Source organism: Mastigoproctus giganteus, chromosome 12 (assembly GCF_048544385.1).
Source record: "Mastigoproctus giganteus isolate SK-2022 chromosome 12, ASM4854438v1, whole genome shotgun sequence".
Classification (NCBI taxonomy): Eukaryota; Metazoa; Arthropoda; class Arachnida; order Uropygi; family Thelyphonidae; genus Mastigoproctus; species Mastigoproctus giganteus.
The window spans coordinates 154884735-154906983 of NC_143586.1; the positions used below are offsets into that span (position 1 = coordinate 154884735).

The following is a 22249-nucleotide window of genomic DNA, read 5'->3' on the forward strand; positions in this document are numbered from 1 at the left end:
CTTTTGGTCCCCCTTTGTAAATTGGGAGTATATTTGCAATCTCCAGCCCATAGGAACCTCTCCAGAATCCAAAGATGCTCTCATAATTATGGCTAAATTGGGAGTATATTTGCAATCTCCAGCCCATAGGAACCTCTCCAGAATCCAAAGATTCTCTCATAATTATGGCTAAATTGGGAGTATATTTGCAATCTCCAGCCCATAGGAACCTCTCCAGAATCCAAAGATGCTCTCATAATTATGGCTAAATTGGGAGTATATTTGCAATCTCCAGCCCATAGGAACCTCTCCAGAATCCAAAGATGCTCTCATAATTATGGCTAGAGGTTTGCTTACTTCCTTTACTGCCTCCCTTAATATAATTGGATAGATCCCCTCCCCTCCCCCTCAGGCATCTTTTTTATGTTAAGCTTCAACTGTTTCTCTTACACTTTCCTCTCAGTTATGACAAAATCATTTTATCCGTGTTAGATTTTGATGAGCTGCTGTACTTTCTTCTCGCCATGACTGAATTAATCAGCTCCAGTAATGTTACTTGACAAAAATATCCAGTTTTTCTTCTGTGAAATTGGAAGAAAAAGTTCTAAAAGTGTAGTGGTTTTTCCTCCAAGTGGATTAAAATCTGAAGCTGCATATTTGTATTCAGGATGCAATGTTAAGTAGATTTCTCCATTTCTTTGGAAAGAGTAAAGGAAAGTGTAATGGAAGGTTAATTAAATGGGTGGAATTTGTCACCCTTTTTTAGTAACTTGCTGAATATGAGCAAATTTCCAGATAGAAAGAAAAACTCCAGTGGAATAAGATTTGAAGAGGTGCAGAGGTTGTGAACAAGTGGTGAATTACTATCAAGACCTGGAGTTTTCCTAGCAGCAAGATTTTTCAAAATTCTGTTGTCATCCATTTGATGGAAGACCACAGGAAGCATTCAGTGTACTGGGAATGGTAAGAGGTGGTTCCCAAGATACTCAATACAAGAGTTGTAAGAAAAGTAGGATGCTAATAAGTCAGCTGTATAATTAGTTAAGGAGGCAATAGTTTTTAAAAGAAGTGGGAGTATAGACAGGCAGAACTTGCAACTAATAGCTTTGGCAAGAGACAAGAATGCTCAGCTACTGTTTGGACAAAAAGCAAGTTTTCTACTCTTAAGTCTGTTCAAAATATAGTTTGGAATGATTAATAACTGCTTTACAATTGTTTCAATATTTAATGCAGGCAGAGAATGAACCTAGAGATTTGGATGTGAGCCAATTGCAATATGGAGCATTCTTATCTTGAACAGCCTTAACATATTTATTGGAAACCAAGGTTTAGATAAAGATCGACATTTTAAGATGGTGTGTAGAATAAAGGATTTCATCCCTACAAGAATAATTTGACTAACAAGATCAGAACAGACATTGACATCAGAAGATTTAAAACAATAATCCAGCCAAGGAAAAAAATAATGGTAATATTACAGATTATCCCATTTTTCATCCTTGTAATGCCAAACAACAGGAATTGAGAATGGCAGTGAGGGAAAGGATCCATTGGAGAAGAGACCATCACCAAGTTGTAATCTAAGGTGCCTAGAGGGCTAGTCACACCAACCATGTACTTTGAATGGTTGTTTGTAAGAAAAAGATCAAGAGCATTAGGAGTGTTGTTAGGATTATCTGGTGTTCTGGTAAGTAAGTTAACAATCTGTACAATGTCATTAGTAATTTCAAAAGCTTTAGCATCTTGACTAGCTGACTCTCTGTGACTAGAAAACTGAAACCAGTTGGGGTTATGAATATTAAAATCACCAAGGAAAATTACTTCACTGTTAGGAGAAGTAGTCTGGAGAAAATAGAGTTTCAAAGAAAGGAAGTCAAAGAGTTCCAAGTGATTTGTGGAACTGGAAGAATGATGGAGGCAACAGAATGGGGTAAAGAGCTTTTAAGCTAGAGAAACTCAAAAAGAGGAGATTCCAAGTTACTAAGTGTCTGACTGGAAATATCAGAGATGACATATGCACAAGTGCCACCTTTGAAGCAAAAGGAATCGTACAGTGAATAATTAAGATAACTGAGATGAGCAATGGTTGAGGCAACCAATAATTGAGATTTTGTCTAAAAAGTAAGTGGTGGGCTTAATATATGGTAAGTGGAAATGGACATCATTGAGATTGGAACTGAGACTACTTATATTTGTGAAATGAATGAGGAAGTTTAGGAGTTTTAGATCTTTTTGCAGTTAAGTTTTTCTGTTAGTTTGACTATTCATGATGCATTCAGTAGTAAAGTAAAATAGAGAGGTGGGGGACTTACTGTATGAAATAATGAAATTTTTAGGTATGATGTACACATAGCAATAATATACTCAGCTCCTTGACATAACATGGCCTCAATAATTTCTCCCCCCATACACACTACTCAGATTCCCTCCAATCACTATCTGAAAAAATATAGGCAGCAAGATTATATACCAGCTGATCTGAATGCCTTCTGGAGAGTTACCAGTTGGTTCAGTCCAGTGGACTATCTAACAGCCAGCCTGCAAGCAATGGCTTAGAGCTGTACCATCATAATGGAAGAGCGGATTTTGCCGTGATGCCCCATCATAACGTCAAAAGATATTAGTCATACTGCATTATGGAAGAGGTGGGAGTTGCCAGAGCTTTGCTCTAGAGTCTAAATAACTGGTTGATGAATCATCTACCGCCTGGTTAACAGCATAGCTATACTAATTAATTTTGATATAACTATATTTTCTTCTGATGTCATAATTTACACTCTCTTATTAGTAGACTGTTTTTGATTGTTTTCTTTATTCAACATGATCAGAAATAAAACAATCCTTGTTTATGCTGAAAAGTACCATATTGTTTCAAAACATTTTATATGTTCATAGTGTTCTGCATCTGATTTTAATAACTGTTTCCATAATTTTTCACATGATACATGGCAGAATATAATTTATTATTGAACAATTACTTCATTATTTTAAATGGATTCCATAAATACTAAACTAGGTAAAGTTTTAGATATATACATTTGACAGAAGCAAACACAAGAAGTGTCCAGAAGTAAGATACAAACAAGCATATTAAAAAAACAGGTGTGCATAATATAAAGTGCAACTTTCTCAAACAGTGTATGGATAACATCACATGGAATGGAGTAGCAGCTTGGAGAGTTCTCCTTGTGTGCTCATGTAAATGTATATAGCAATAATGGTAGAAACATGGTTTTCGCATCCAAAAGCACTACACAAGCACCGAGGTCTCTTTCAACAATCAGAGACCAGGACTGCTCCATAAATGTGAACCCTTTGCATTGTGACAATGCCATATTTCACACAGTCATGCAAATCCATGAATAGTGCAAGCAATATGAGTGGGTGGATGTGGCACATCCTCCGTGTAATTTAGACCTTGCTCTATCAAACTATCATCTCTTTAGTTAACTGAAATAACATTTATTGGGAAGGGATTTGCAACTGATGGCTTGGCTCCAGTTGTGTAACTGTGATTTTTTTTTTTTTTTTTTTTTTTTGCTCTCTCTCTCTCTCTCAGAAAGTATCCATGCACACATCTGTTGGTGGACCAACAGATGTCTAATTAAGTAGAAAAGTAATATTCATGCATCTACTTCTATGTAAACTCTTGTATTCTTATATCATTAAAGGAATTAGAATAGTAAGATCTGAAAGTATGATATACAGGACATCTTACTTTCAGGAAACTCTTCATATCTTTCAAAATATGCCAGTCTAGGTTGAAAATAGTGGGATATGAAGTTGTTTTTCCATTCTGACTTATTAGAAATCCTTTAAATGTAAATCATGACAACTTTCAGATCACTGATACTCAGTAATTAAAATTTTTAGGTAAGGCCTGGAATGGACTTATCCAGAGTTGTGTTGCCAACTTTCATACTTGAGCCTAGATCATTTTTAGATAAACTGTCAGATTATTATTACCATGCAGATATTTTGTCCAAGTAAGTCTAGTTTTTATTATCAGTATTAAAAGTATGTTTTTCACAAATTGTAGTTTTTATTTTGTAGATAGAAATTAAGTCCATTTTAGTCACATTTATAATAATTTAATTTTTTATTTATTAGGGTAATCTTGTTTATTGAAAATGAAGTCAATATAAAATTTAGTTCTACTAAAACAAAGTAAAAGTTATTTAAACTTTTCTTTGTGTGTAAGATTATAGACACTAAATGTTTACAGATTTGAACTTTGAATTTAATTTTGCTCTATTTATCAGTGTAAAACATTACACAGAATGCTTTAAACTTACCTAGCAGACAAAGAAACCAAATGTTGAATGCTATTTAAACCAAATACATCACAGTTTCCTGTTCACAAATTGCATTATAGCTACTTACCTTAGGAATTTGCATTTCCTGTTGATGGAGAATCTCAGGAAAATGTTTGTTTCAACAAGGTGATAACATAGAAGGTGATGTCAGTTCAATGCCAGACAATTTGGAATATGTGACAATATGATGTACAAAAATTCAATGTATGCAAAAATCTGGCAAATGACAATTCAGTGTATGTATATATTTAATGTATTCTGTGAGAGAATTTAACATAAGACAGTGGCAGGCCAAAAATGCATACCTTTAGTATGCTGTCTGATGTGGTTAGAAAAGGTCATGATTATGCACAAGTGGATATAAATCATAATAAAACAACATTTCACTGAGTGGTAGAACATTTATTTAAGAGCTTCCTGTACAATTAGAATGGAGAAATATCCGTATTAAACTATGCATTACATACCCTCTTTATCTTGGAGACTTCAGCAGTGTGAGATTAGAATATTTTTCACTTGCATTATTATAATTTTGAGGTTACATGATATATATATATATAGAAATTGCCTAACTTAAATTTACATCGCTCATGGAACTAATGAGCTGTATTGACATCAAGAAGGACCAAACCGTTAAGTAAATGTTTTATGTCTATCTATCCTTGGTAGGATTATTATGATTTATGTACTGTGCTGTAAACAGTAAATTTAGTAAACATATTGTAGTTCATGATATAATTGGTCATGCAGACTCTCTCCATTCATGTACAGTCCAGAGAATTCTATTGTACCATTACAATAAGGACATTTCTCTGTTTAAATAAGCTGTTTAAAGTTTGATATAAATTTTACAAAGAATTAATAATATGCTAAAATATAACTCTTGTCACATTCCTCCCATTGGGTAGTTTTTTCTCTATGTGCAAAAACAGAATTGAGACAGCTGGTGGTGTGTGGTGCTATCTTCTGAGTAGCCCCTTTCTGACTGCTTGCAAGCTAGTCAGGAGTTTGGTAGATGTAAGTTGACTGGACTGGACTGCTTCTGGTGAAACCAGTTGGCCACTGGTGGTCTGAGTTAGCTGTGAGAACATTGTCTGTTGTATTATGTTGGTTTTCAGGTTATCTGGACACATTGTCTATCCACATATGCAAGCATGTGGGCAAGAGTGACCTCTGTGGTGGACTCCCAGTTAGGAGAGGGGCAACCACCATGATGAGAACCTGGAAGACCGAAAATGGTCATTACATGGGGGATGGCAATTCTGTTCATGTTTACATATTTTTTAATGAGGTGCAGCAGAATTACCATCTCTCCCAAGTAATAACCCCTTTTTTTAGCCCCTTTCCAGGCCACCAACCACCTGACCAATTTGCTACCAAAAAAAGAAGAAAAAAAAAGGGCCACCTAATGAGAGAACACAGCACCACTTTGCTACCTGGTGCCCTCATTCACCAGTTTCCATATAGTAGTGTCCTTGTTTTACTTTTGTATCTATTGTTCTTTGTTAGTAGGAACGTAGCCATCATGTAATTTATTGTTCTTGTAAATCAAAAAGGTTTTTAAGTTCATTTTTTTAATCTCAGATGAAGGCACACAGAGATGTGACAAAATGCAAGATATGTTTTAGTGTTACTATTAATTATCTGTAAAATTTATTTCAAAATTAAATAGTCTTTTAATGCAGAGACCTTATTATAACAAATTAAAACCTGTGTATAATTATGCTCTTTCGAAACTACTCTAGAAGCACACAGCATTATGCTTTTATTTAAAATGATTCCTCTTGCCACAAAAAAAAACAGTTTTAGGATTGGAAAACAGGAACTTATTCACACTGAACTTAAATTTTTTCAAATTGTAATTTTCAGAAAACACATATGAAAGAAAACTGTTTCAAAAACTAAAAACGGAAACAAGAACAAAAGTTAGTGAATTTAGATTTCAACTATAAATAAATGCTGACTGGTTCATGCATGTGTTTGAATATTTCTTTTGTGCATAGGATAGTAAAGGCTTCAATTTCCTTCCATATATATATATATATATATATATAAAAAAAAAAGAGGTAACCTTTTTTCATCTTCATTTACTTTCCTTACTTATGGCCTCTGTGCCATAAAGATCCTCAGCTTTCTCAATCCTAAAACCATCTTTGCTGTTAGAATAATTCAAGGTTCAACATCTACCCATAAAAAAACAAACAATAACCACTATTTACTTTCTTTATATTTTCTCTCTTCCAGGACTAGAAGAAACAGTAAGTTCATTCTATGAGAATGAACTTATTCTTCTATAGACTTCAGTAGTATTTCATAAAAACTTTTTTTTTTATTTATTTTCTTTACATCTAGTCTTTATGCTAATCATTTCCCATGGTAAGTCCATGTAGGTCCATGCTACTAGAGTAGCATAGGGCAGTGGTGTCCAGCCTGCAGCCTGTGGGCCAGATACAGCTTGTGAATAATTTTTATACAACCCACGCTGCCATGAAAATGACTTTTCTTCGGATCAACATAGATTTGTTGCACATAAAAGTGTACGGAATTTGCATTTTTTATATATAGCCTGAAAATAAAAACTGGTAAATAGAAACTTCCTTTTACACGTAACAAGATATGGAAAATGTAACACACTAATTTTTCTAAAATCGCTTGATGTTTGTGAGCAAATTTTTTCATGCATGAAATCAAATAAATATTTAAAAAAAAAACAGAATAACAGATGAGATAACAGATTTTCATTCTGAGTAACATATTTTCATTCCGTATTGAGAATTGTAAATTTTCAATAAAATGAACAATTTACTGAACAAGGCTGGATATTTTTTATCTAAAAATATCCAGCCTCAATCATCTCATTAAATGTTAAGTTTTGTTCAGTAAATGTGTATTGTACCTAATAAAATTTTTAAATATTTTCAATTTTAGGTGTATCGTTATATTTATTTATTCATCTTAATATTGAAAAGCAGCAATACTTTTCAGGTTGTAAATTTTCTAAAGTGAGCATTTAAAATCAAAAGTAAGGCATTTAAAAAAAAAAAAAGTAAGTCATTTTTATAATTTTAATGAAATCTAAAAACTAAATCAATGCCATAGATTTGTTGCACATAAAAGTGTACGGAATTTGCATTTTTTATATATAGCCTGAAAATAAAAACTGGTAAATAGAAACTTCCTTTTACACATAACAAGATATGGAAAATGTAACACACTAATTTTTCTAAAATCGCTTGATGCAGCCTGTGAAACAGATCTAACTTTGAATATGGCCTCTGTACAGGAAAAGGTTAGACACCACTGGTACAGGGCAACCTTCATTTACTTTTCTACTTTCAAGGTTGAGTACAATAAATTTCTTGTTGATAATGTGGTATGCTTACATGCACCAAATTGTCATGAGTTATACTGAATTATCTTGCATCAAATTGTCATGAGTTATACTGAATTATCTTGCATCAAATTGTCATAAGCTGAATTGACATGGACTCAGGTCTATTACACACATTCTTGATTCCAAAGAATTTAATCACACATACAGAATTTCAAAATTAGTGAGAGATTAGAGGACATGTGATTACTTATTAGCATTAGTAGAGGCATACGATGCAAGAAAGCAAGCTTATGCAGCATCAGCCAAAAAAAAAAAAAAAAAAAACCATCCCATTTCACCCCTCCATTCGTTCCAAATGCCTGTCCAGCTCAGCCTTAAATTTATTTAAGCTGTTAACTTCCACAACAAAGATGGAAGCCTGTTCCTCCAATCAACTACCCGCTAGCTAAAGGCAAATTTCCGCACATCTATTCTACAACTATCTTTCCTCAATTCGAAATTGTTCCACCTCAGGTTCTTAGTCTGAGCAAGAGGAAGAATCTCATCAGCATTCAGCTTGCTCCATTCAAGGCCTTATACACCTCAATCAGATCACCTCGCAGGTGCCTACTCTCCAGGCACTGCAATTTGCAGAACTTAAGCCTTTCTTGGTAAGAGTACCCCTTTGTTCCCCTCACCAATCTTGTTGCCCTGCTTTATACTCTTTCTAGCAACTCTACATCCTTTCTAAAATGAGGTCTCCAGACCTGTATACAGTACTCTAGGTGTGGCCTAACCATTGTCTTGTATAACTGGATAATCACCTCCCTGTCCCTGCTAGCAAAATTCCTATATATCATTATATATCTCCATGACCTGCCCTGGAAGCCTGTCTACACTGCTCAGCAAACTTCATATTTGACTTCACAATTACCCCCAGGTCTTTTTCACTTTCCACTTCCCTGAGTGCAGCACCACGCAGTTGGTACATTTCTCTTCGGTTATTGATACCCATATGCAGTACTTTGCATTTGTCAATTTTGCATTTGACATCTTTGCATATTGCCATATACATACATATTCTCACTAAAATATCACTTGCTAATTGATGCCTCTTAGATTCATTAAGGATTTCTCTTATTTTTCCTGAGAGTATCATTGCATTCATTGTAATACTCGTGTAAGCAAGATAGGTGATCTTTGAAGATTTTTTGATAATCAAAACTTATCATTGTGATGAAAAACAATGTTTCACCACACAAAAAGCTATACTTGACACAATACAGTAACATAAACAATATCGCCTATTTGCTCAGGTCCCCTTGAATTTTTACAAAGTAAACAACAATATAAATGGACAAAAAAAAGAGCACATACAGTGCTAAAAGCATGATCAAGAAATAAATAATAATCACCACTGATCAAAATCAGTAACTTGTGAGTAATAAATATTTTTCTGCAGGGCCTGTCAGATTTTGGCATAACCATGCATGGTGTTAAATTTTAGGAATTATAATGATAGCTTAAGTGTTAATCTTAAGCAGCCTGCCAAAGAGTCTTCCTTGTAACAAGTCCTCTGTAACAGTGCAGTGAATTCACTACTTGTCAATTATTTGGAAAAGTCTAGATTCAGATCCCATTATAGATTAGAAAAATTTATAAAAGGCTCTTCAATCAGGACTATAGTTAATCAATCTCAGAAGTAGTGGAGTTTTTCACTCTAAGTTATTCCAGGTTTTTCAGCCAACACAATATGCAAAGCCTGTCAACTCATACTTATACAGACATAATACACAATGATGTAATATGGTAAGTTGCTGATGTGCCTAAAACCAACAGTAACCCTCAGGCAATCAGGTTAGGATTATTGAGACTTAATTTTGTTATTCAGGAACCCTGTACTGTAAGCCCCAAAACAATCAGATTATATTTAGACAGATAACTTATAGGAACATAAGGGGTTCAAAGTGTAATTATTACAAACATAATTACATCAGTTTGTACTACTATGTCTGGATCAATAAAATCCATTTGTCAGCTAACTGCCATGCAGTGGTAAATATGCTACTGAAGCAACGTCATGGCATTGAGGGTAGTTAGGTAGCAGTGCTGTGCTATATTTTGTATAGTGTCCATTTTTATTTTCTAAGTTTTTGTGTTCTTGTTAATACTAATTTTCCAGACCATAACACACATTTTTCCTGGAAAATATTGCCAAAAATTTCCCTGCATCTTATGGTCTGAAATTGTACCTGTGATGTCTTTATCTGTAGCTGTGTGGTGCATAATAGCCACTACTGCTAATGTGCCAGAAAAATCCAATCCACTTCTTTAGCTAGACCAGAGACAGTATGATCAAAATGTCTAGGTGGCTTTCCCATCAATAATGATGAGTATGACAGTAGTCGACAGTAGAGACAACGTGTTATTGGCATTACATGATGATAAAAAGCTTCATTTTACATTGACACATTTTGTGTAGTAAGTGTTGGCAATAAAATATTTTTTCCCAAAATTTTTCTTCTGAAACTGGGCTGTTCAGTGCACCTTATCATCAAGAAAATAAGGTAATTAATTGCATACTTTTCATAACATGACATTATTAATCACAGTTTAGTTATTTTTCATTATTTGAAAGAAATACATTTTACCTCATTAAAAATATCTTACTAAACGAAGATTCTTCCAGAACAAAGTAATGATAGTGAAAGTTATTTCAAATTTTATTCATGTATTCATTTACAGATTTCTCATCATTTATGACTTCTTTTTCCTTTAGGGCAGTTCTAATAGATGATCCATTTACTCGAATGAGAATGGTTGTACAGTGGTATCTTTCAGGATTTTACAAAAAACCAAAAGGATTAAAGAAGCCATATAATCCCATTCTTGGGGAAAAATTCCGTTGTTACTGGAAACATCCTGAAACTGGTACTAGAACATTTTATATTGCAGAACAGGTGAGCTGGCTGAGAACTTTATTAGGCACACACACACACAATGTATGTCACATATTCCTAATGTCACTTATACTAATCTTGGCTTTTAATCTAGGAAGCTGTCACTGGTTGTCTCAGGCAGTATTGGTGTGACACCTCAGAAAGTATACATTAGTATGATTTTTTATTAATCTGTTGTTTATCCTCCATCTCCTCCCTAAACTGGACCTTCTTTATACTTTATGTTATATCATCTAAGTTTATGTTACTTAATCTTCTTTAACTTTGTGATGCTTAATTTTACCTAAAGCTTGAATTACCACATTCTAATTATTTACATAATCAACATACATCACAACTAACAATGATTGTTCTCAAGAATTACAACAACAAATAATTCTTGAGAATAATCTTTTGGTGAATATTCTTCTTTCAGGGAATTTCTGGAGCATATTGTCTTTTAATGATGCTAACCCTGCATGATGAGGGGCTTCCATGATAGATAATTAATTTGATTGACATTGGTTCCAATATTTAGTTAGAATTTTTTTTCTAATGTAGCAGATTGCAAGCTTACATCCCTGTCCGATGACTAGTAATTCAATATAGTTTTGGTCCTCCAGCTTACAGATTTTTGTTGTTCTTGAAATTTCACTATGGAGGACTGTTGAAGAGCCTGAGAATACCTAACTAGGTGGAAGCCCTGACATCTCCTAAGCTAGACTTGTGGGGAACCATATGAAGTCCAGACCCAATGTTCACCCCTCACTTTCTTGTAGTATAACCTGTTAATAGGAGCAGCTATATGGCTACTGAACAAGTGAGGATTAGCTGCCAATATGGAAGTAAGGCAACCAAATTGAAAAATTATAGGCTAAAACCTTATCACTATGGTAGGATAAAGCAGTTAAGACTCATCAGAACTGGGACATTACCTAAATCAATAAGATCCCTGCTGTGCTTGTCAGGGAATTGACATGCAGTGGTAATTATTCTACTGAAACTATAACCATTAGAAGATTAAGTTGCAAAGAAGTGGACTTAAGAACTAAGTATTAGTGTTAGTATTATTAGTGCAAAACAATACAAAAAAGCAAGATTATACAGCATCAACCAAAAAGAATTAAAAAAAAAAAAAAAAACACTTTCCATATCACTTGTCTATTTCCTACAATGCTTTGTCTAGTTCTTCCTTGAATTTATTCAAACTGCCTATTTCAGATAAAGTTTGTCACAACAATCAGCTACCTGCTGGCTGAAGGTAAACTTCTGCACCATCTATCTACAACCAATCTTCCTCATTTTGAATTTGTCCACTCATATGTGTATTCTGAGCAAGAGGAAGAATTCCTTCAGTACTCAGCTTACTCAATCTAGTAAAAGCCTTAAACACCTTAATCAGATCTCCTTGCAGGTGCATAGTCGCCAATTAAAATTTTTTTTTAAATTTTAATTTTGTGAATAAACTATTTTAATTTTTATATTCAGCTGTTTTGTTGGTTGATTTGGTTATAGTGGTATTAAAATTTTTATTTACTAACACACTTTTTAGATAAAGTAAATCTTAATATAAGATTTTTAATTATTTATTTCACATATATTCTGATTTCTCTTGCCAAGGACCCAAAATCCAGAAAACATTGGGTCTGGATGAGGGGTCTGATACTATATTTATTTAAATATTTTTTATTGAATAAAAGATATTTTGCTTGTGCTGTTAAGAATTTGAGAAATATGTGCACTTTATCAATTGTCGAAACTTTTATTTTTTCTTTAATTCATTTAATTCTAAATGTTTTAAACAAGAGATCATAAGATATATATATGTATAAATTCCTTTCATATACAGTCAAAGCACTATATAATGACCCCCCAGGGGAATGAGAAAATGGTCATTATATCAGAAGGGCATTATATCCATTGTTCATAAACTAGCATTAGGTTAATGAGAAATTGGCTGGGACCCCTTCATAGGACATTATAATGTGTGGGAAGTTAAAAAGAGGGTCACTATAAAGAGCTTTGACTGCCTATATATGCAAATGGCCTTATATTTATGTAATATGAAAATTAAGAATACTTGCTATAAGTTTTATTATAACAAAGTGATGTGTCTTCTCAATTTTATATCTAATATATACTATTTGGCAATTTTTAATTTTAATAGGTCTCTCATCATCCACCTATCTCAGCTTTCTATGTGACTAATAGGCATGATGGATTTTGTATCACAGGAAGCATTTTAGCTAAATCAAAATTTTATGGTAAGTAATTTTCTTTAATTATGGATCATTTTGGTCCTGTGTTTGTACTATTTTTTGTTAATAGCTGTTAGTATTCATTATTGTTTTGTTTCTCTGCAGGAAGGATTTTGAAAGTTAGTTTAGTAAAGTCTATTACTAAAACAGAATTAAAATCAAGAAACGTGTGCTACGCACTGCTGCTCCTTCCCACCTGGCTACAGAGGCGCCTATTTTCATAGCTTTTTTTTATTAGTAATATAAATTATATATATATATACACACACACACATTGGTATTATAAATTTTTCAAATTTTTTTCATTAATTTTTGAAGTTGCATACATTTATGCATTAAATCTCATACAGAGTCCATCAGAAACAAGTAGTGCATCCTTTATCCTTGCCCTTAGTCTTGAATTTGTCAGACTCTCTCAGCTATATGACAAGTTGGGCTTTTTACATGGGAGTCTAAAACACTGATGGAACTGATATTCAGGTGACATTTGTGAGTCAAGTGAACCAAATTTCAGTGAAGTCCAGTCATCTGTGACAACCAACTCCTTCACAGTGGTGAAACTGTTTAGTAACTCTGGGTATAACTTACATTTGCAAACCTTAAAATACTGCACCTATTATACTGGAGGTGACCACTCAGGTGTGAACCAACATAAGCAGGAGTCAAGTGTGGTGTTCATAGTACACAGAGAAATGCTGCCAATGTATGTTACCAGGCAGTACATGTATGATATACAGGAACTTTTCTAGCAGGGATAAATAGGTGATCCTCCCATCTTAAGTACTCCAGACAGGTGTAGAGGCTTCATTTTAGGAAGGATATATAGCTGTTGGAACAAGTACAGAGATGGGCAATGAGATTGTTGAGGGGAACAAAAGGGTGCTCTTACCAAGAAAGGCTTCAGTTCTGCAAATTTCAGCATCTGGCGACTAGGCACCTGCAAGGTGATCTGATTGAGGTTGTTGTTGTTGTTGCTTGGGTTTTATTGGCACATTTTGATTGAGGTGTATAAGGTTTTGAATGGTTTGAGCATGCTTAGTGCTGATAGGATTCTTCCTCTTGCTCATATTATGCACTAGAGTGAGCATAAATTCAAATGAGACAGTTACAGAATAGATGTGTGGAAATTTTCCTTTAGCCAGCGATTGGTTGATTGCAAGAACAAACTTCCATCTGTCATTGTGGAAGTTGATAGCTTAAGTAAATAATTCAAGGAAGAAGTGGAAAAACCTTTGGAGTGAATAGAATAGACAGGTGAAATGGGAAGTTTTTTTTTTTTTTTTTTTTGGCTGATGCTGTATAAGCTTGCTTTCTTGCTTAATATACCATTACTAATGCTAATACTAGGTGTTATATGGCTCTCATCAACCTGTCCAATTTCATCACTTTGCTTATTAGAGGTTTGAAGTTGTGAAACCCATGTTAGTCTCCAGGGAAAGCTCTGTAAACTGCCATCTCTTCCATCGTGCAGTATAATTGCTGTCTTTCTAGATTATGATAAGCATCATGATGAGGTCCAGTCTTCCTTACAGGATGACTGTAAGGAAGACTGGACGCTAAATATTCCACCAGACCGAACCAAATGGTAATTCTTTAGGACACATCCAAATCAGCTGTGTACGATCTCACTGCCTCTGCTCTGCCAACTATTTGGCAGAGCAGAGGGAGTCCAAGTAGAGTGTATGCAAGAGGGGAACATCATCAAGATTGTCAAGGCCATGATATGTCAAGGAGCTGGGTACATTCTTGTTGCGTGTAAGCCATATCCAAAACTATCATTACTTCATATATGTCCCTCCTCTAATTTTACTATATACTGAATACATCATGAATAGTCAAACTAATAGAACAAACCTATCTATCAAAAGATCTAAACCACCCAAACACTTCCTCTCTGATATTATGGGGAAATGGAAAATCAAGATCAGGTCATCTATTTAGGTTAAGAGCTAACAGTTTCTGACCACATAACTGGATGTGCTTTGTTTCTCATAAGTTTGTACATATGATTTTCCCTTGGGGTCATTATTTCCAGTTGTTTGTACTGTGTTCTGTAGTTTTTTGCTTAATTACTATTTCAGAGTACTTTTTCTTGAGAGCTTTGTATCTGTCTGGAAAACTACTTCATGAAGTGGCCACATTCTTCTTCTTCCAGTAACATGATTTTTTCAACATTAATACCAATATTTCTAATCATGCCTTAGCACAGTATGTTCAGAAAACCTACAGACACATTTACTTTTAAGTTGCACTCAGTTAAAACAAGCACATAACGATATTCGTTATGCTTGTTTTAACTAATTCCCCAAATAAGGCCTGACTATGTCCCATAAGAAATGCCAATTTCATTAAAAACTTATATGCAGATAGTTAAATATCCATCACTCCTTATCAGATCATAGTTGATTCATTGCTTTTTGAAGGTTCAGAGTGAGGATCATCTTTAAACTTTGTGAACCACTTAAGATTAGGAAAGTTCTAGAATAATACCTTCTCCAACAGCTGTTTTTAAAATTTTTTTTTCATTTCTGTTGCACTTTCCCCTAATTCGAAACAAAATTTGTTACAAATTTGCTGTTCAGTTAAATAACTTATTTTAAAATACAATAAAACACATAAAACACCTGTTCAACATGCATAATTCAGATTGATTGCAGATAATTGAATGATCCATGCATTCAACTGAGAGAAAAGCGGAGGAGAAATTGTTGAAGTTAAGCATTGATTGCAGATAATTGAATGATCCATGCATTCAACTGAGAGAAAAGCGGAGGAGAAATTGTTGAAGTTAAGCATAAGAAAGGCACCTGGGGTGGATGGGATCTATCCAGTTATATTAAAGGAGGCAGCAAAGCAACTAAGAAAACCCTTAGCCATAATTCTGAGCGCATCCTTGGACTCAGGGGAGGTCCTCACGGACTGGAGATGTACAAATGTATCCCCAATTCACAAATGGGGATCGAAGGGTGACACGAGTAATTACAGACCAGTTAGTATAACTTCTGTTCCAGGTAAAATAATGGAGTCACTGGTTAAAGATGCATTGCAGGATCATCTAGACAAGACTGCAGCAATAATTCAGACACAGCATGGGTTTGTTAAGGGAAAGTCTTGTCTGACAAATTTGATAGGTTATTATGATGTGGTTACAAAGGAACTGGATGCAAAAAATAATTTTGATATCATGTATTTGGATTTCAGGAAAGCTTTTGACACTGTTGTGCATGGAAGACTATTGTACAAATTGGAGCAGAATGGTATTAAGGGTAAGTTGCTACAATGGATAAAGGATGGTTGAGTGGGAGAAGACAGAGGGTGGTAATCAATGGGTGCTGCACTTCGTGGTCTAATGTTATTAGTGGAGTCCCACAGGGTTCAGTTTTGGGTCCTCTATTGTTTTGTATATTTATCAATGATATTGATGAAGGTATATCAGGCTTAGTGTCGAAGTTGGCAGTATTGTTAATGACAGTAATGGCAGTGTGCTACTGCAACAGGATCTAGATAATTTGGGCAGATGGGCTAAGAAGTGGCAACTGAAGTTTAACCTTGACAAATGCAAAGTACTGCATATGGGTAGAAGTAACCCCAGAGAAACGTACCAACTGTGTGGTACTACACTTAAGGTGGTAGAAAATGAAAAAGACCTGGGAGTAATTGTGCAGTCAGATATGAAGTTTTCTGAGCAATGCAGACAGGCTGCCAGGGCAGGTCATGGGGTTTTGTCAATGATATATAGGAATTTTGCTAGCAGGGAAAAGGAGGTGATTGTCCCTCTGTATAAGGCAATGGTCAGGCCATGCCTTGAGTACTGCGTACAGGTCTGGAGGACTCATTTTAGGAAGGATGTAGATTTGCTTGAGCGTGTACAGAGAAGGGCAACAAGATTGGTGAGGGGAATGAAGGGATCCTCTTATCAAGAGAGGCTTAAGTTCTGCAAATTGCATTGGCTGGAGACTAGGCACCTGCACGGTGATCTGATTGAGGTGTATAAGGCCTTGAATGAGTTGAGCATGCTGAATTCTGATGGGATCCTTCCACTTGTTCAGATTACAAACATAAGGGGGCATAAATTCAAATTAAGAAAAGACAGATGTAGAATAGATGTGCGGAAATTTGCCTTTAGCCAGCGGGTGGTTAATTGCTGGAACAAACTTCCATCTGTCATTGTGGAAGTTGATAGGTTAAATAAATTTAAGGAGGAACTGGACAGGCATTTGGAGGGAATGGTGTGATTTTTTTTTTTTTTTTTGTTGGGCTGATGCTGCATAAGCTCATACACTTGCTTTCTTGCATCACATGCTACTACTACTACTACTATTATAGCTAGATGAGTCATCAAAAATGCTGTGACAATTTGCAACTCACTAAAATGCAGTAGTTTCAAAGTCAGTCTACCAAACTTTTTGATCATGTCACTCACTCACTCACACACACACACACACACACACGGCGCTTCCATAGCCAGGTGGGCAAGAGCAGCAGTGCGTAGCACACGCTTCTTGATTAGATCGGGGTTCGAGCCCGTGAACACCAAATACGGAGGATGCAGAAAGGTCAGGGAATGCCCACCGCATATCCCTGGAGCAATATGGCCTTAGTTGCTAATGCTCCTAAAAACCAAAACAACAACAACACACACTCTCTCTCTCTCACTCTCTCTCTCTCACTCACTCTCTCACTCTCTCTCTCACTCTCTCTCTCACTCTCTCTCTCTCACTCACTCTCTCACTCTCTCTCTCACTCTCTCTCTCACTCTCTCTCTCTCACTCACTCACTCACTCGTCATCCATGAAGATTTGTGTGTTTGTAAATTGAGTTAATAATAATAGAATCATTCTGCCTAGTGTTAGAATCATTTTAATGTGAAAACATAAATTTACTATATTTATGTATTATGCTGTATAATTTTCATACACTTTTTTCAGGTAATTCTTTGTCAGCATTATTAGATGGCACTGCCACATTGAGCTTATTAACTCGTGGTGAAGAATACACCCTTACCATGCCATATGCTCATTGTAAGGGAATTTTAATGGGTACTTTGACAATGGAATTGGGTGGAAAAGTAGATATCTGTTGTGAAAAAACAGGTTACCATACAGAATTAGAATTTAAACCAAAGGTGAGAAATTATTTTAATATGATATTTTTTTATCAATGTAAATATAAGTAAAAATATAAAATCAATATCAGTGTAGATTTTATAGGTTCCATTCTTTGTTCTGACTGATGACCACTTACAACTTATTTATTTGTACATGTGTATCTCACTAGTTTGTGTTTCACTAAGCATTTGCAGATTAATTGGACAGTCTATATGTCAGGAGTTGTTAAACTTTGTGATACTGCAACCCACTAAAATGATAAATGAATTTGTGCTCACTGTTACTTTGAGCTATATACTTGTAATAATAATGATAAACTTATTTGACATCTATTTGGCATAATTTAAGATCCTTATATGTATATTAATTATTTATTTATTATTACTGAATATAGTTCACTACAGAAACAAAGCCTGTATATTGTGTTGTCTTTCCTCTGAATTTTGGTGTTGACCCCTGAAAAAGTCATTAAAAGTGTGTGTGTGTGTGTGTGTGTGTGTGTGTGTGTGTGTGTGTGTGTGTGTGTGTGTGTGTGTGTGTGTGTGTGTGTGTGTGTGTGTGTGTGTGTGTGTGTGTGATCTGTAAATTCACACACAGAGACACTTACCCACCTATATATGCTTACTCTACTATATACTCATTATGGTTGTGAAGTTTAATTGTTTTAGCAGTGACCTTAGTCCACAAAATAATTGCAATAATGTTTAACTACTTACCATTCATAACAAGATATCATAATACTGAAATATTGTGCATGCATGTACACAACACACACACACACGCATAAACACACAGTAAAACGTTGGTATAAATGAATGTAGCAAAATATTCAGTATAACAAAATCACTTCCCATCTGCTGCCAATTTACTATGTATCTTTATGTAAAAATGTTTAATTTTAATGAACATTGAAACAAAAACATCAGTTTAGCACAATGAAATTCATACTGCTACTAAAAATTATAACAAAAATCCTTAAACAATATGACGTTTACTTTAAATATGGCAGTTGAAAATATTTTGTTTAACTTTTGTGTGAGCAAGTATGGTTTTTTACATTGTATCATTTGATGATTGTGCATATTATGATTTTATAACTTTGGAAATGGAAGAGACTAGTTTTTATGTTTCTAGGCAAAATTAATAAAAATTTATAAAAATTTGTTTTGTCGAAAACAACAAGTGTAAAAAAATTTTAAACTTTCTGCTAAAAAATATAATATTACATTTAATAAGTTTCATTATAATTATTTTGTAATATGCATCTTATTGTTATGATATTTCTTTTTTGCTGCATTTCACTATAAAAATTACATTATAACAAATATATTTTGCCCACATAAATTCATTATACTGATATATCTGCCATCATAATTATGCTTTAATGTTGCTGGTAATATGGCATGTAATGGCTACATTACCAGCAACATTAATTGTAACATCTGATAGGTGGCCCTTTTTTTTTTTTTTTTTTTTTTTTAATTTCTGAAAATAGTTGCTGATTCTTTTTGGATTCTGTTTGGAGTACCACAGTGCTTCACCATTTAATAATAGATTTCATTTTTTTTTTTTTTCATTTTTTATTTAGAAAAATAAAAAATTGATTTATTTTATTTGTTATATTAAATATAACAAATATTATTAATTTTTTATTTTTTTAAATAACATGAAAAAATGTTTCTGTCATGTTATTTTTAATGAAAAAGAACTTTTATTAATTCTGCTGAAAATGCAAAAAAAAAGTTACAGTTGAGAATTATAAACATGAAACTATTAGTCACTTCCATCTTCCATGGTAACAGTTTACTTAATATCACAATTAAGTAAACTGTTAAGCTCAAAAAATTCAAACTTATGCATGTGCACATTACTAATATACATTGTCAAATAAATAAAGGAATTAATGAAAAAGTAATAACATTAATAGAAACAAAAAAATATTTAATTTCTGGAACATCTAGCTAATAAACATGAAGAACAAAGACTATATAGTAATAAACAAGAAGATTAGTATTAGTAGTGAGAAATGATGGAAGAAAGCAAGCTTATACAGAATCAGCCAAAAAAAATTCCCATGTCACCTATCGATTCCCTCCAATGATTTGAGTATTTGTTCCTTGAATTTAATCATACTATCCATGCCCACAACAACAGATGGAAGCTTATTCCAGCAATCTACAACCCAATGGCTGGAGGCAAACCGCTGCACATCTATTCTGCAACCATCCTTCCTCAGTTTGAATTTAAGTCTCCTCATGTGCATGGTCTGAGTAAGAGGAAGTATCTCATCAGCATTGAGTTTGCTCAAGCCATTCAAATCCTTATACATCTCAACAGATCACCTTGCAGGTGCCTAGTCTCCAAACACTGCAATTTGTAGAAGTAAAGCTTTCTTGGTAAGAACACAGCTGTGTCCCCCTCATCAGTCTCATTGGCCTACTATGTACCTATTCCAGCAGCTCTACATCCTAAACTGAAGCATCCACACCTGTATGTAGTATTCAAGATGTGACATCACCATTGCCTTATACTATGGGATAATTACCTCCTTATCCCTGCTGACAAAATTCCAATATATCATTAAACAGCCTCCATGAGCTGCCTGGCAGCCTGTCTGCACTGGTCAGGGAGCTTTATATCTGACTTCACCACTATCCCAGGTCCATTTCATTTTTTACAACCCTGAGTGTAGACTGTGTGTTACCACACAATTAGTACATTACTCTGGTATTACTGCTATCCATACACAGTACTTTGCATTATCAATGTTAAGCTTCAATTTCCATCTCTCAGCTATCTTCTTAATTTTTCGAGATAACCTATCAACTTCCACAACGACAGATGGAAGTTTGTTCCAACAATTAACCACCTGCTGGCTAAAGGCAAATTTCCGCACATCTAATCTACATCTGTCTTTTCTTAATTTGAATTTATGCCCCCTTAGGTTCGTAATCTGAACAAGTGGAAGGATCCCATCAGAATTCAGCGTGCTGAACCCATTCAAGGCCTTATACACCTCAATCAGATCACCGTGCAGGTGCCTAGTCTCCAGCCACTGCAATTTGCAGAACTTAAGCCTCTCTTGATAAGAGTATCCCTTCATTCCCCTCACCAATCTTGTTGCCCTTCTCTGTACACGCTCAAGTAAATCTACATCCTTCCTAAAATGAGGCATCCAGATCTGTACACAGTACTCAAGGCGTGGCCTGACCATTGCCTTATACAGAGGGATAATCACCTCCTTTTCCCTGCTAGCAAAATTCCTATATATCATTGACAAAACCCCATGACCTGCCCTGGCAGCCTGTCTGCATTGCTCAGAAAACTTCATATCTGCCTGCACAATTACTCCCAGGTCTTTTTCATTTTCTACCACCTTAAGTGTAGTACCATCTGCAAACTTAGATGTTAAGCTTGCATAACTTCATCACTAACATTAGTAAATACAGAAAAAAAAAATGGACCCAGCGCCAAACCCTGTGGAACTCCGCTAATAACATTAGTCCATGAAGAGCAGTGGCCATTGATAACTACCCTCTGTCTTCTCCCACTCAGCCATCCCGTTATCCGTAGCAGTAACTTGCCCTTAATTACACACTCCTCCAATTTGTACAGTTGTCTTCCATGCACAACAGTGTCAAAAGTTTTCCTGAAATTCAAGTATGTGATATCAAAATTATTTTTTGCATCCTGTTCTGTTGTCACTACATCATAGTATCCAATCAGGTTGGTCAGTTGATATCTTCCCCGTAACAAATCCATTCTGTGACTGAAGTATAACTGCAACCTGTCTAGATGGTTGCAGTTATACTTCAGTTTAACTAGTTACTACATTATTTTCCCTGGAGCGGGAGTTAAGCTAACAGGTCTGTCATTACTTGTGTCACTCTTTGACCCTCTTTGTGAAATGGAGATACATTTGCACATCTCCAGTCCACAGTTACTTACCCTGAATCCAAAGATGCTCTTGTAATTATAGTTATGGATTTGCTTACTTCCTTTTCTACCTTAATATAATTGGATAGATCCCATCTACTCCTGGTGCCTGTTTTTATGTTTGACTTTATAACAGTTTCAATTCCCTTTTCTCTCAGTTATTACAAAATCATTTAGCTCCCTGTTTGAGTTTTATAAACTTCTGACCTCCACTTCGAAGAACTTTTCATGTGTAAATGTAGATGCAAAATACTCACTTAGTTTTTTAGCAACCTGAGCAGAATCATCAAAACAGTTGAACCATCGATATCAAGTAGCCAATTTGATTCAGCCCCTTTCTTTTAGTATTTACATAAGTAAAGAAGTCTTTGGTGTTTTTCTTTGCAACCTTTTCCAGAAA

At 34.7% G+C, this 22249-nt stretch overlaps 1 protein-coding gene across 1 annotated transcript in view; it reads left to right on the forward strand.

The window, feature by feature from the left end:
* LOC150077528 (oxysterol-binding protein-related protein 8-like) overlaps window positions 1-22249 on the forward strand; it is a 169414-nt gene that overhangs the window by 96055 nt on the left and 51110 nt on the right. Inside the window, exons 8-11 of the mRNA XM_090386936.1 lie at window positions 3853-3965; window positions 10388-10568; window positions 12715-12811; window positions 17734-17930. Of these exons, the coding sequence (XP_090243062.1) occupies window positions 3853-3965; window positions 10388-10568; window positions 12715-12811; window positions 17734-17930 (588 nt within the window). The remainder of the gene's footprint in view (window positions 1-3852; window positions 3966-10387; window positions 10569-12714; window positions 12812-17733; window positions 17931-22249) is intronic.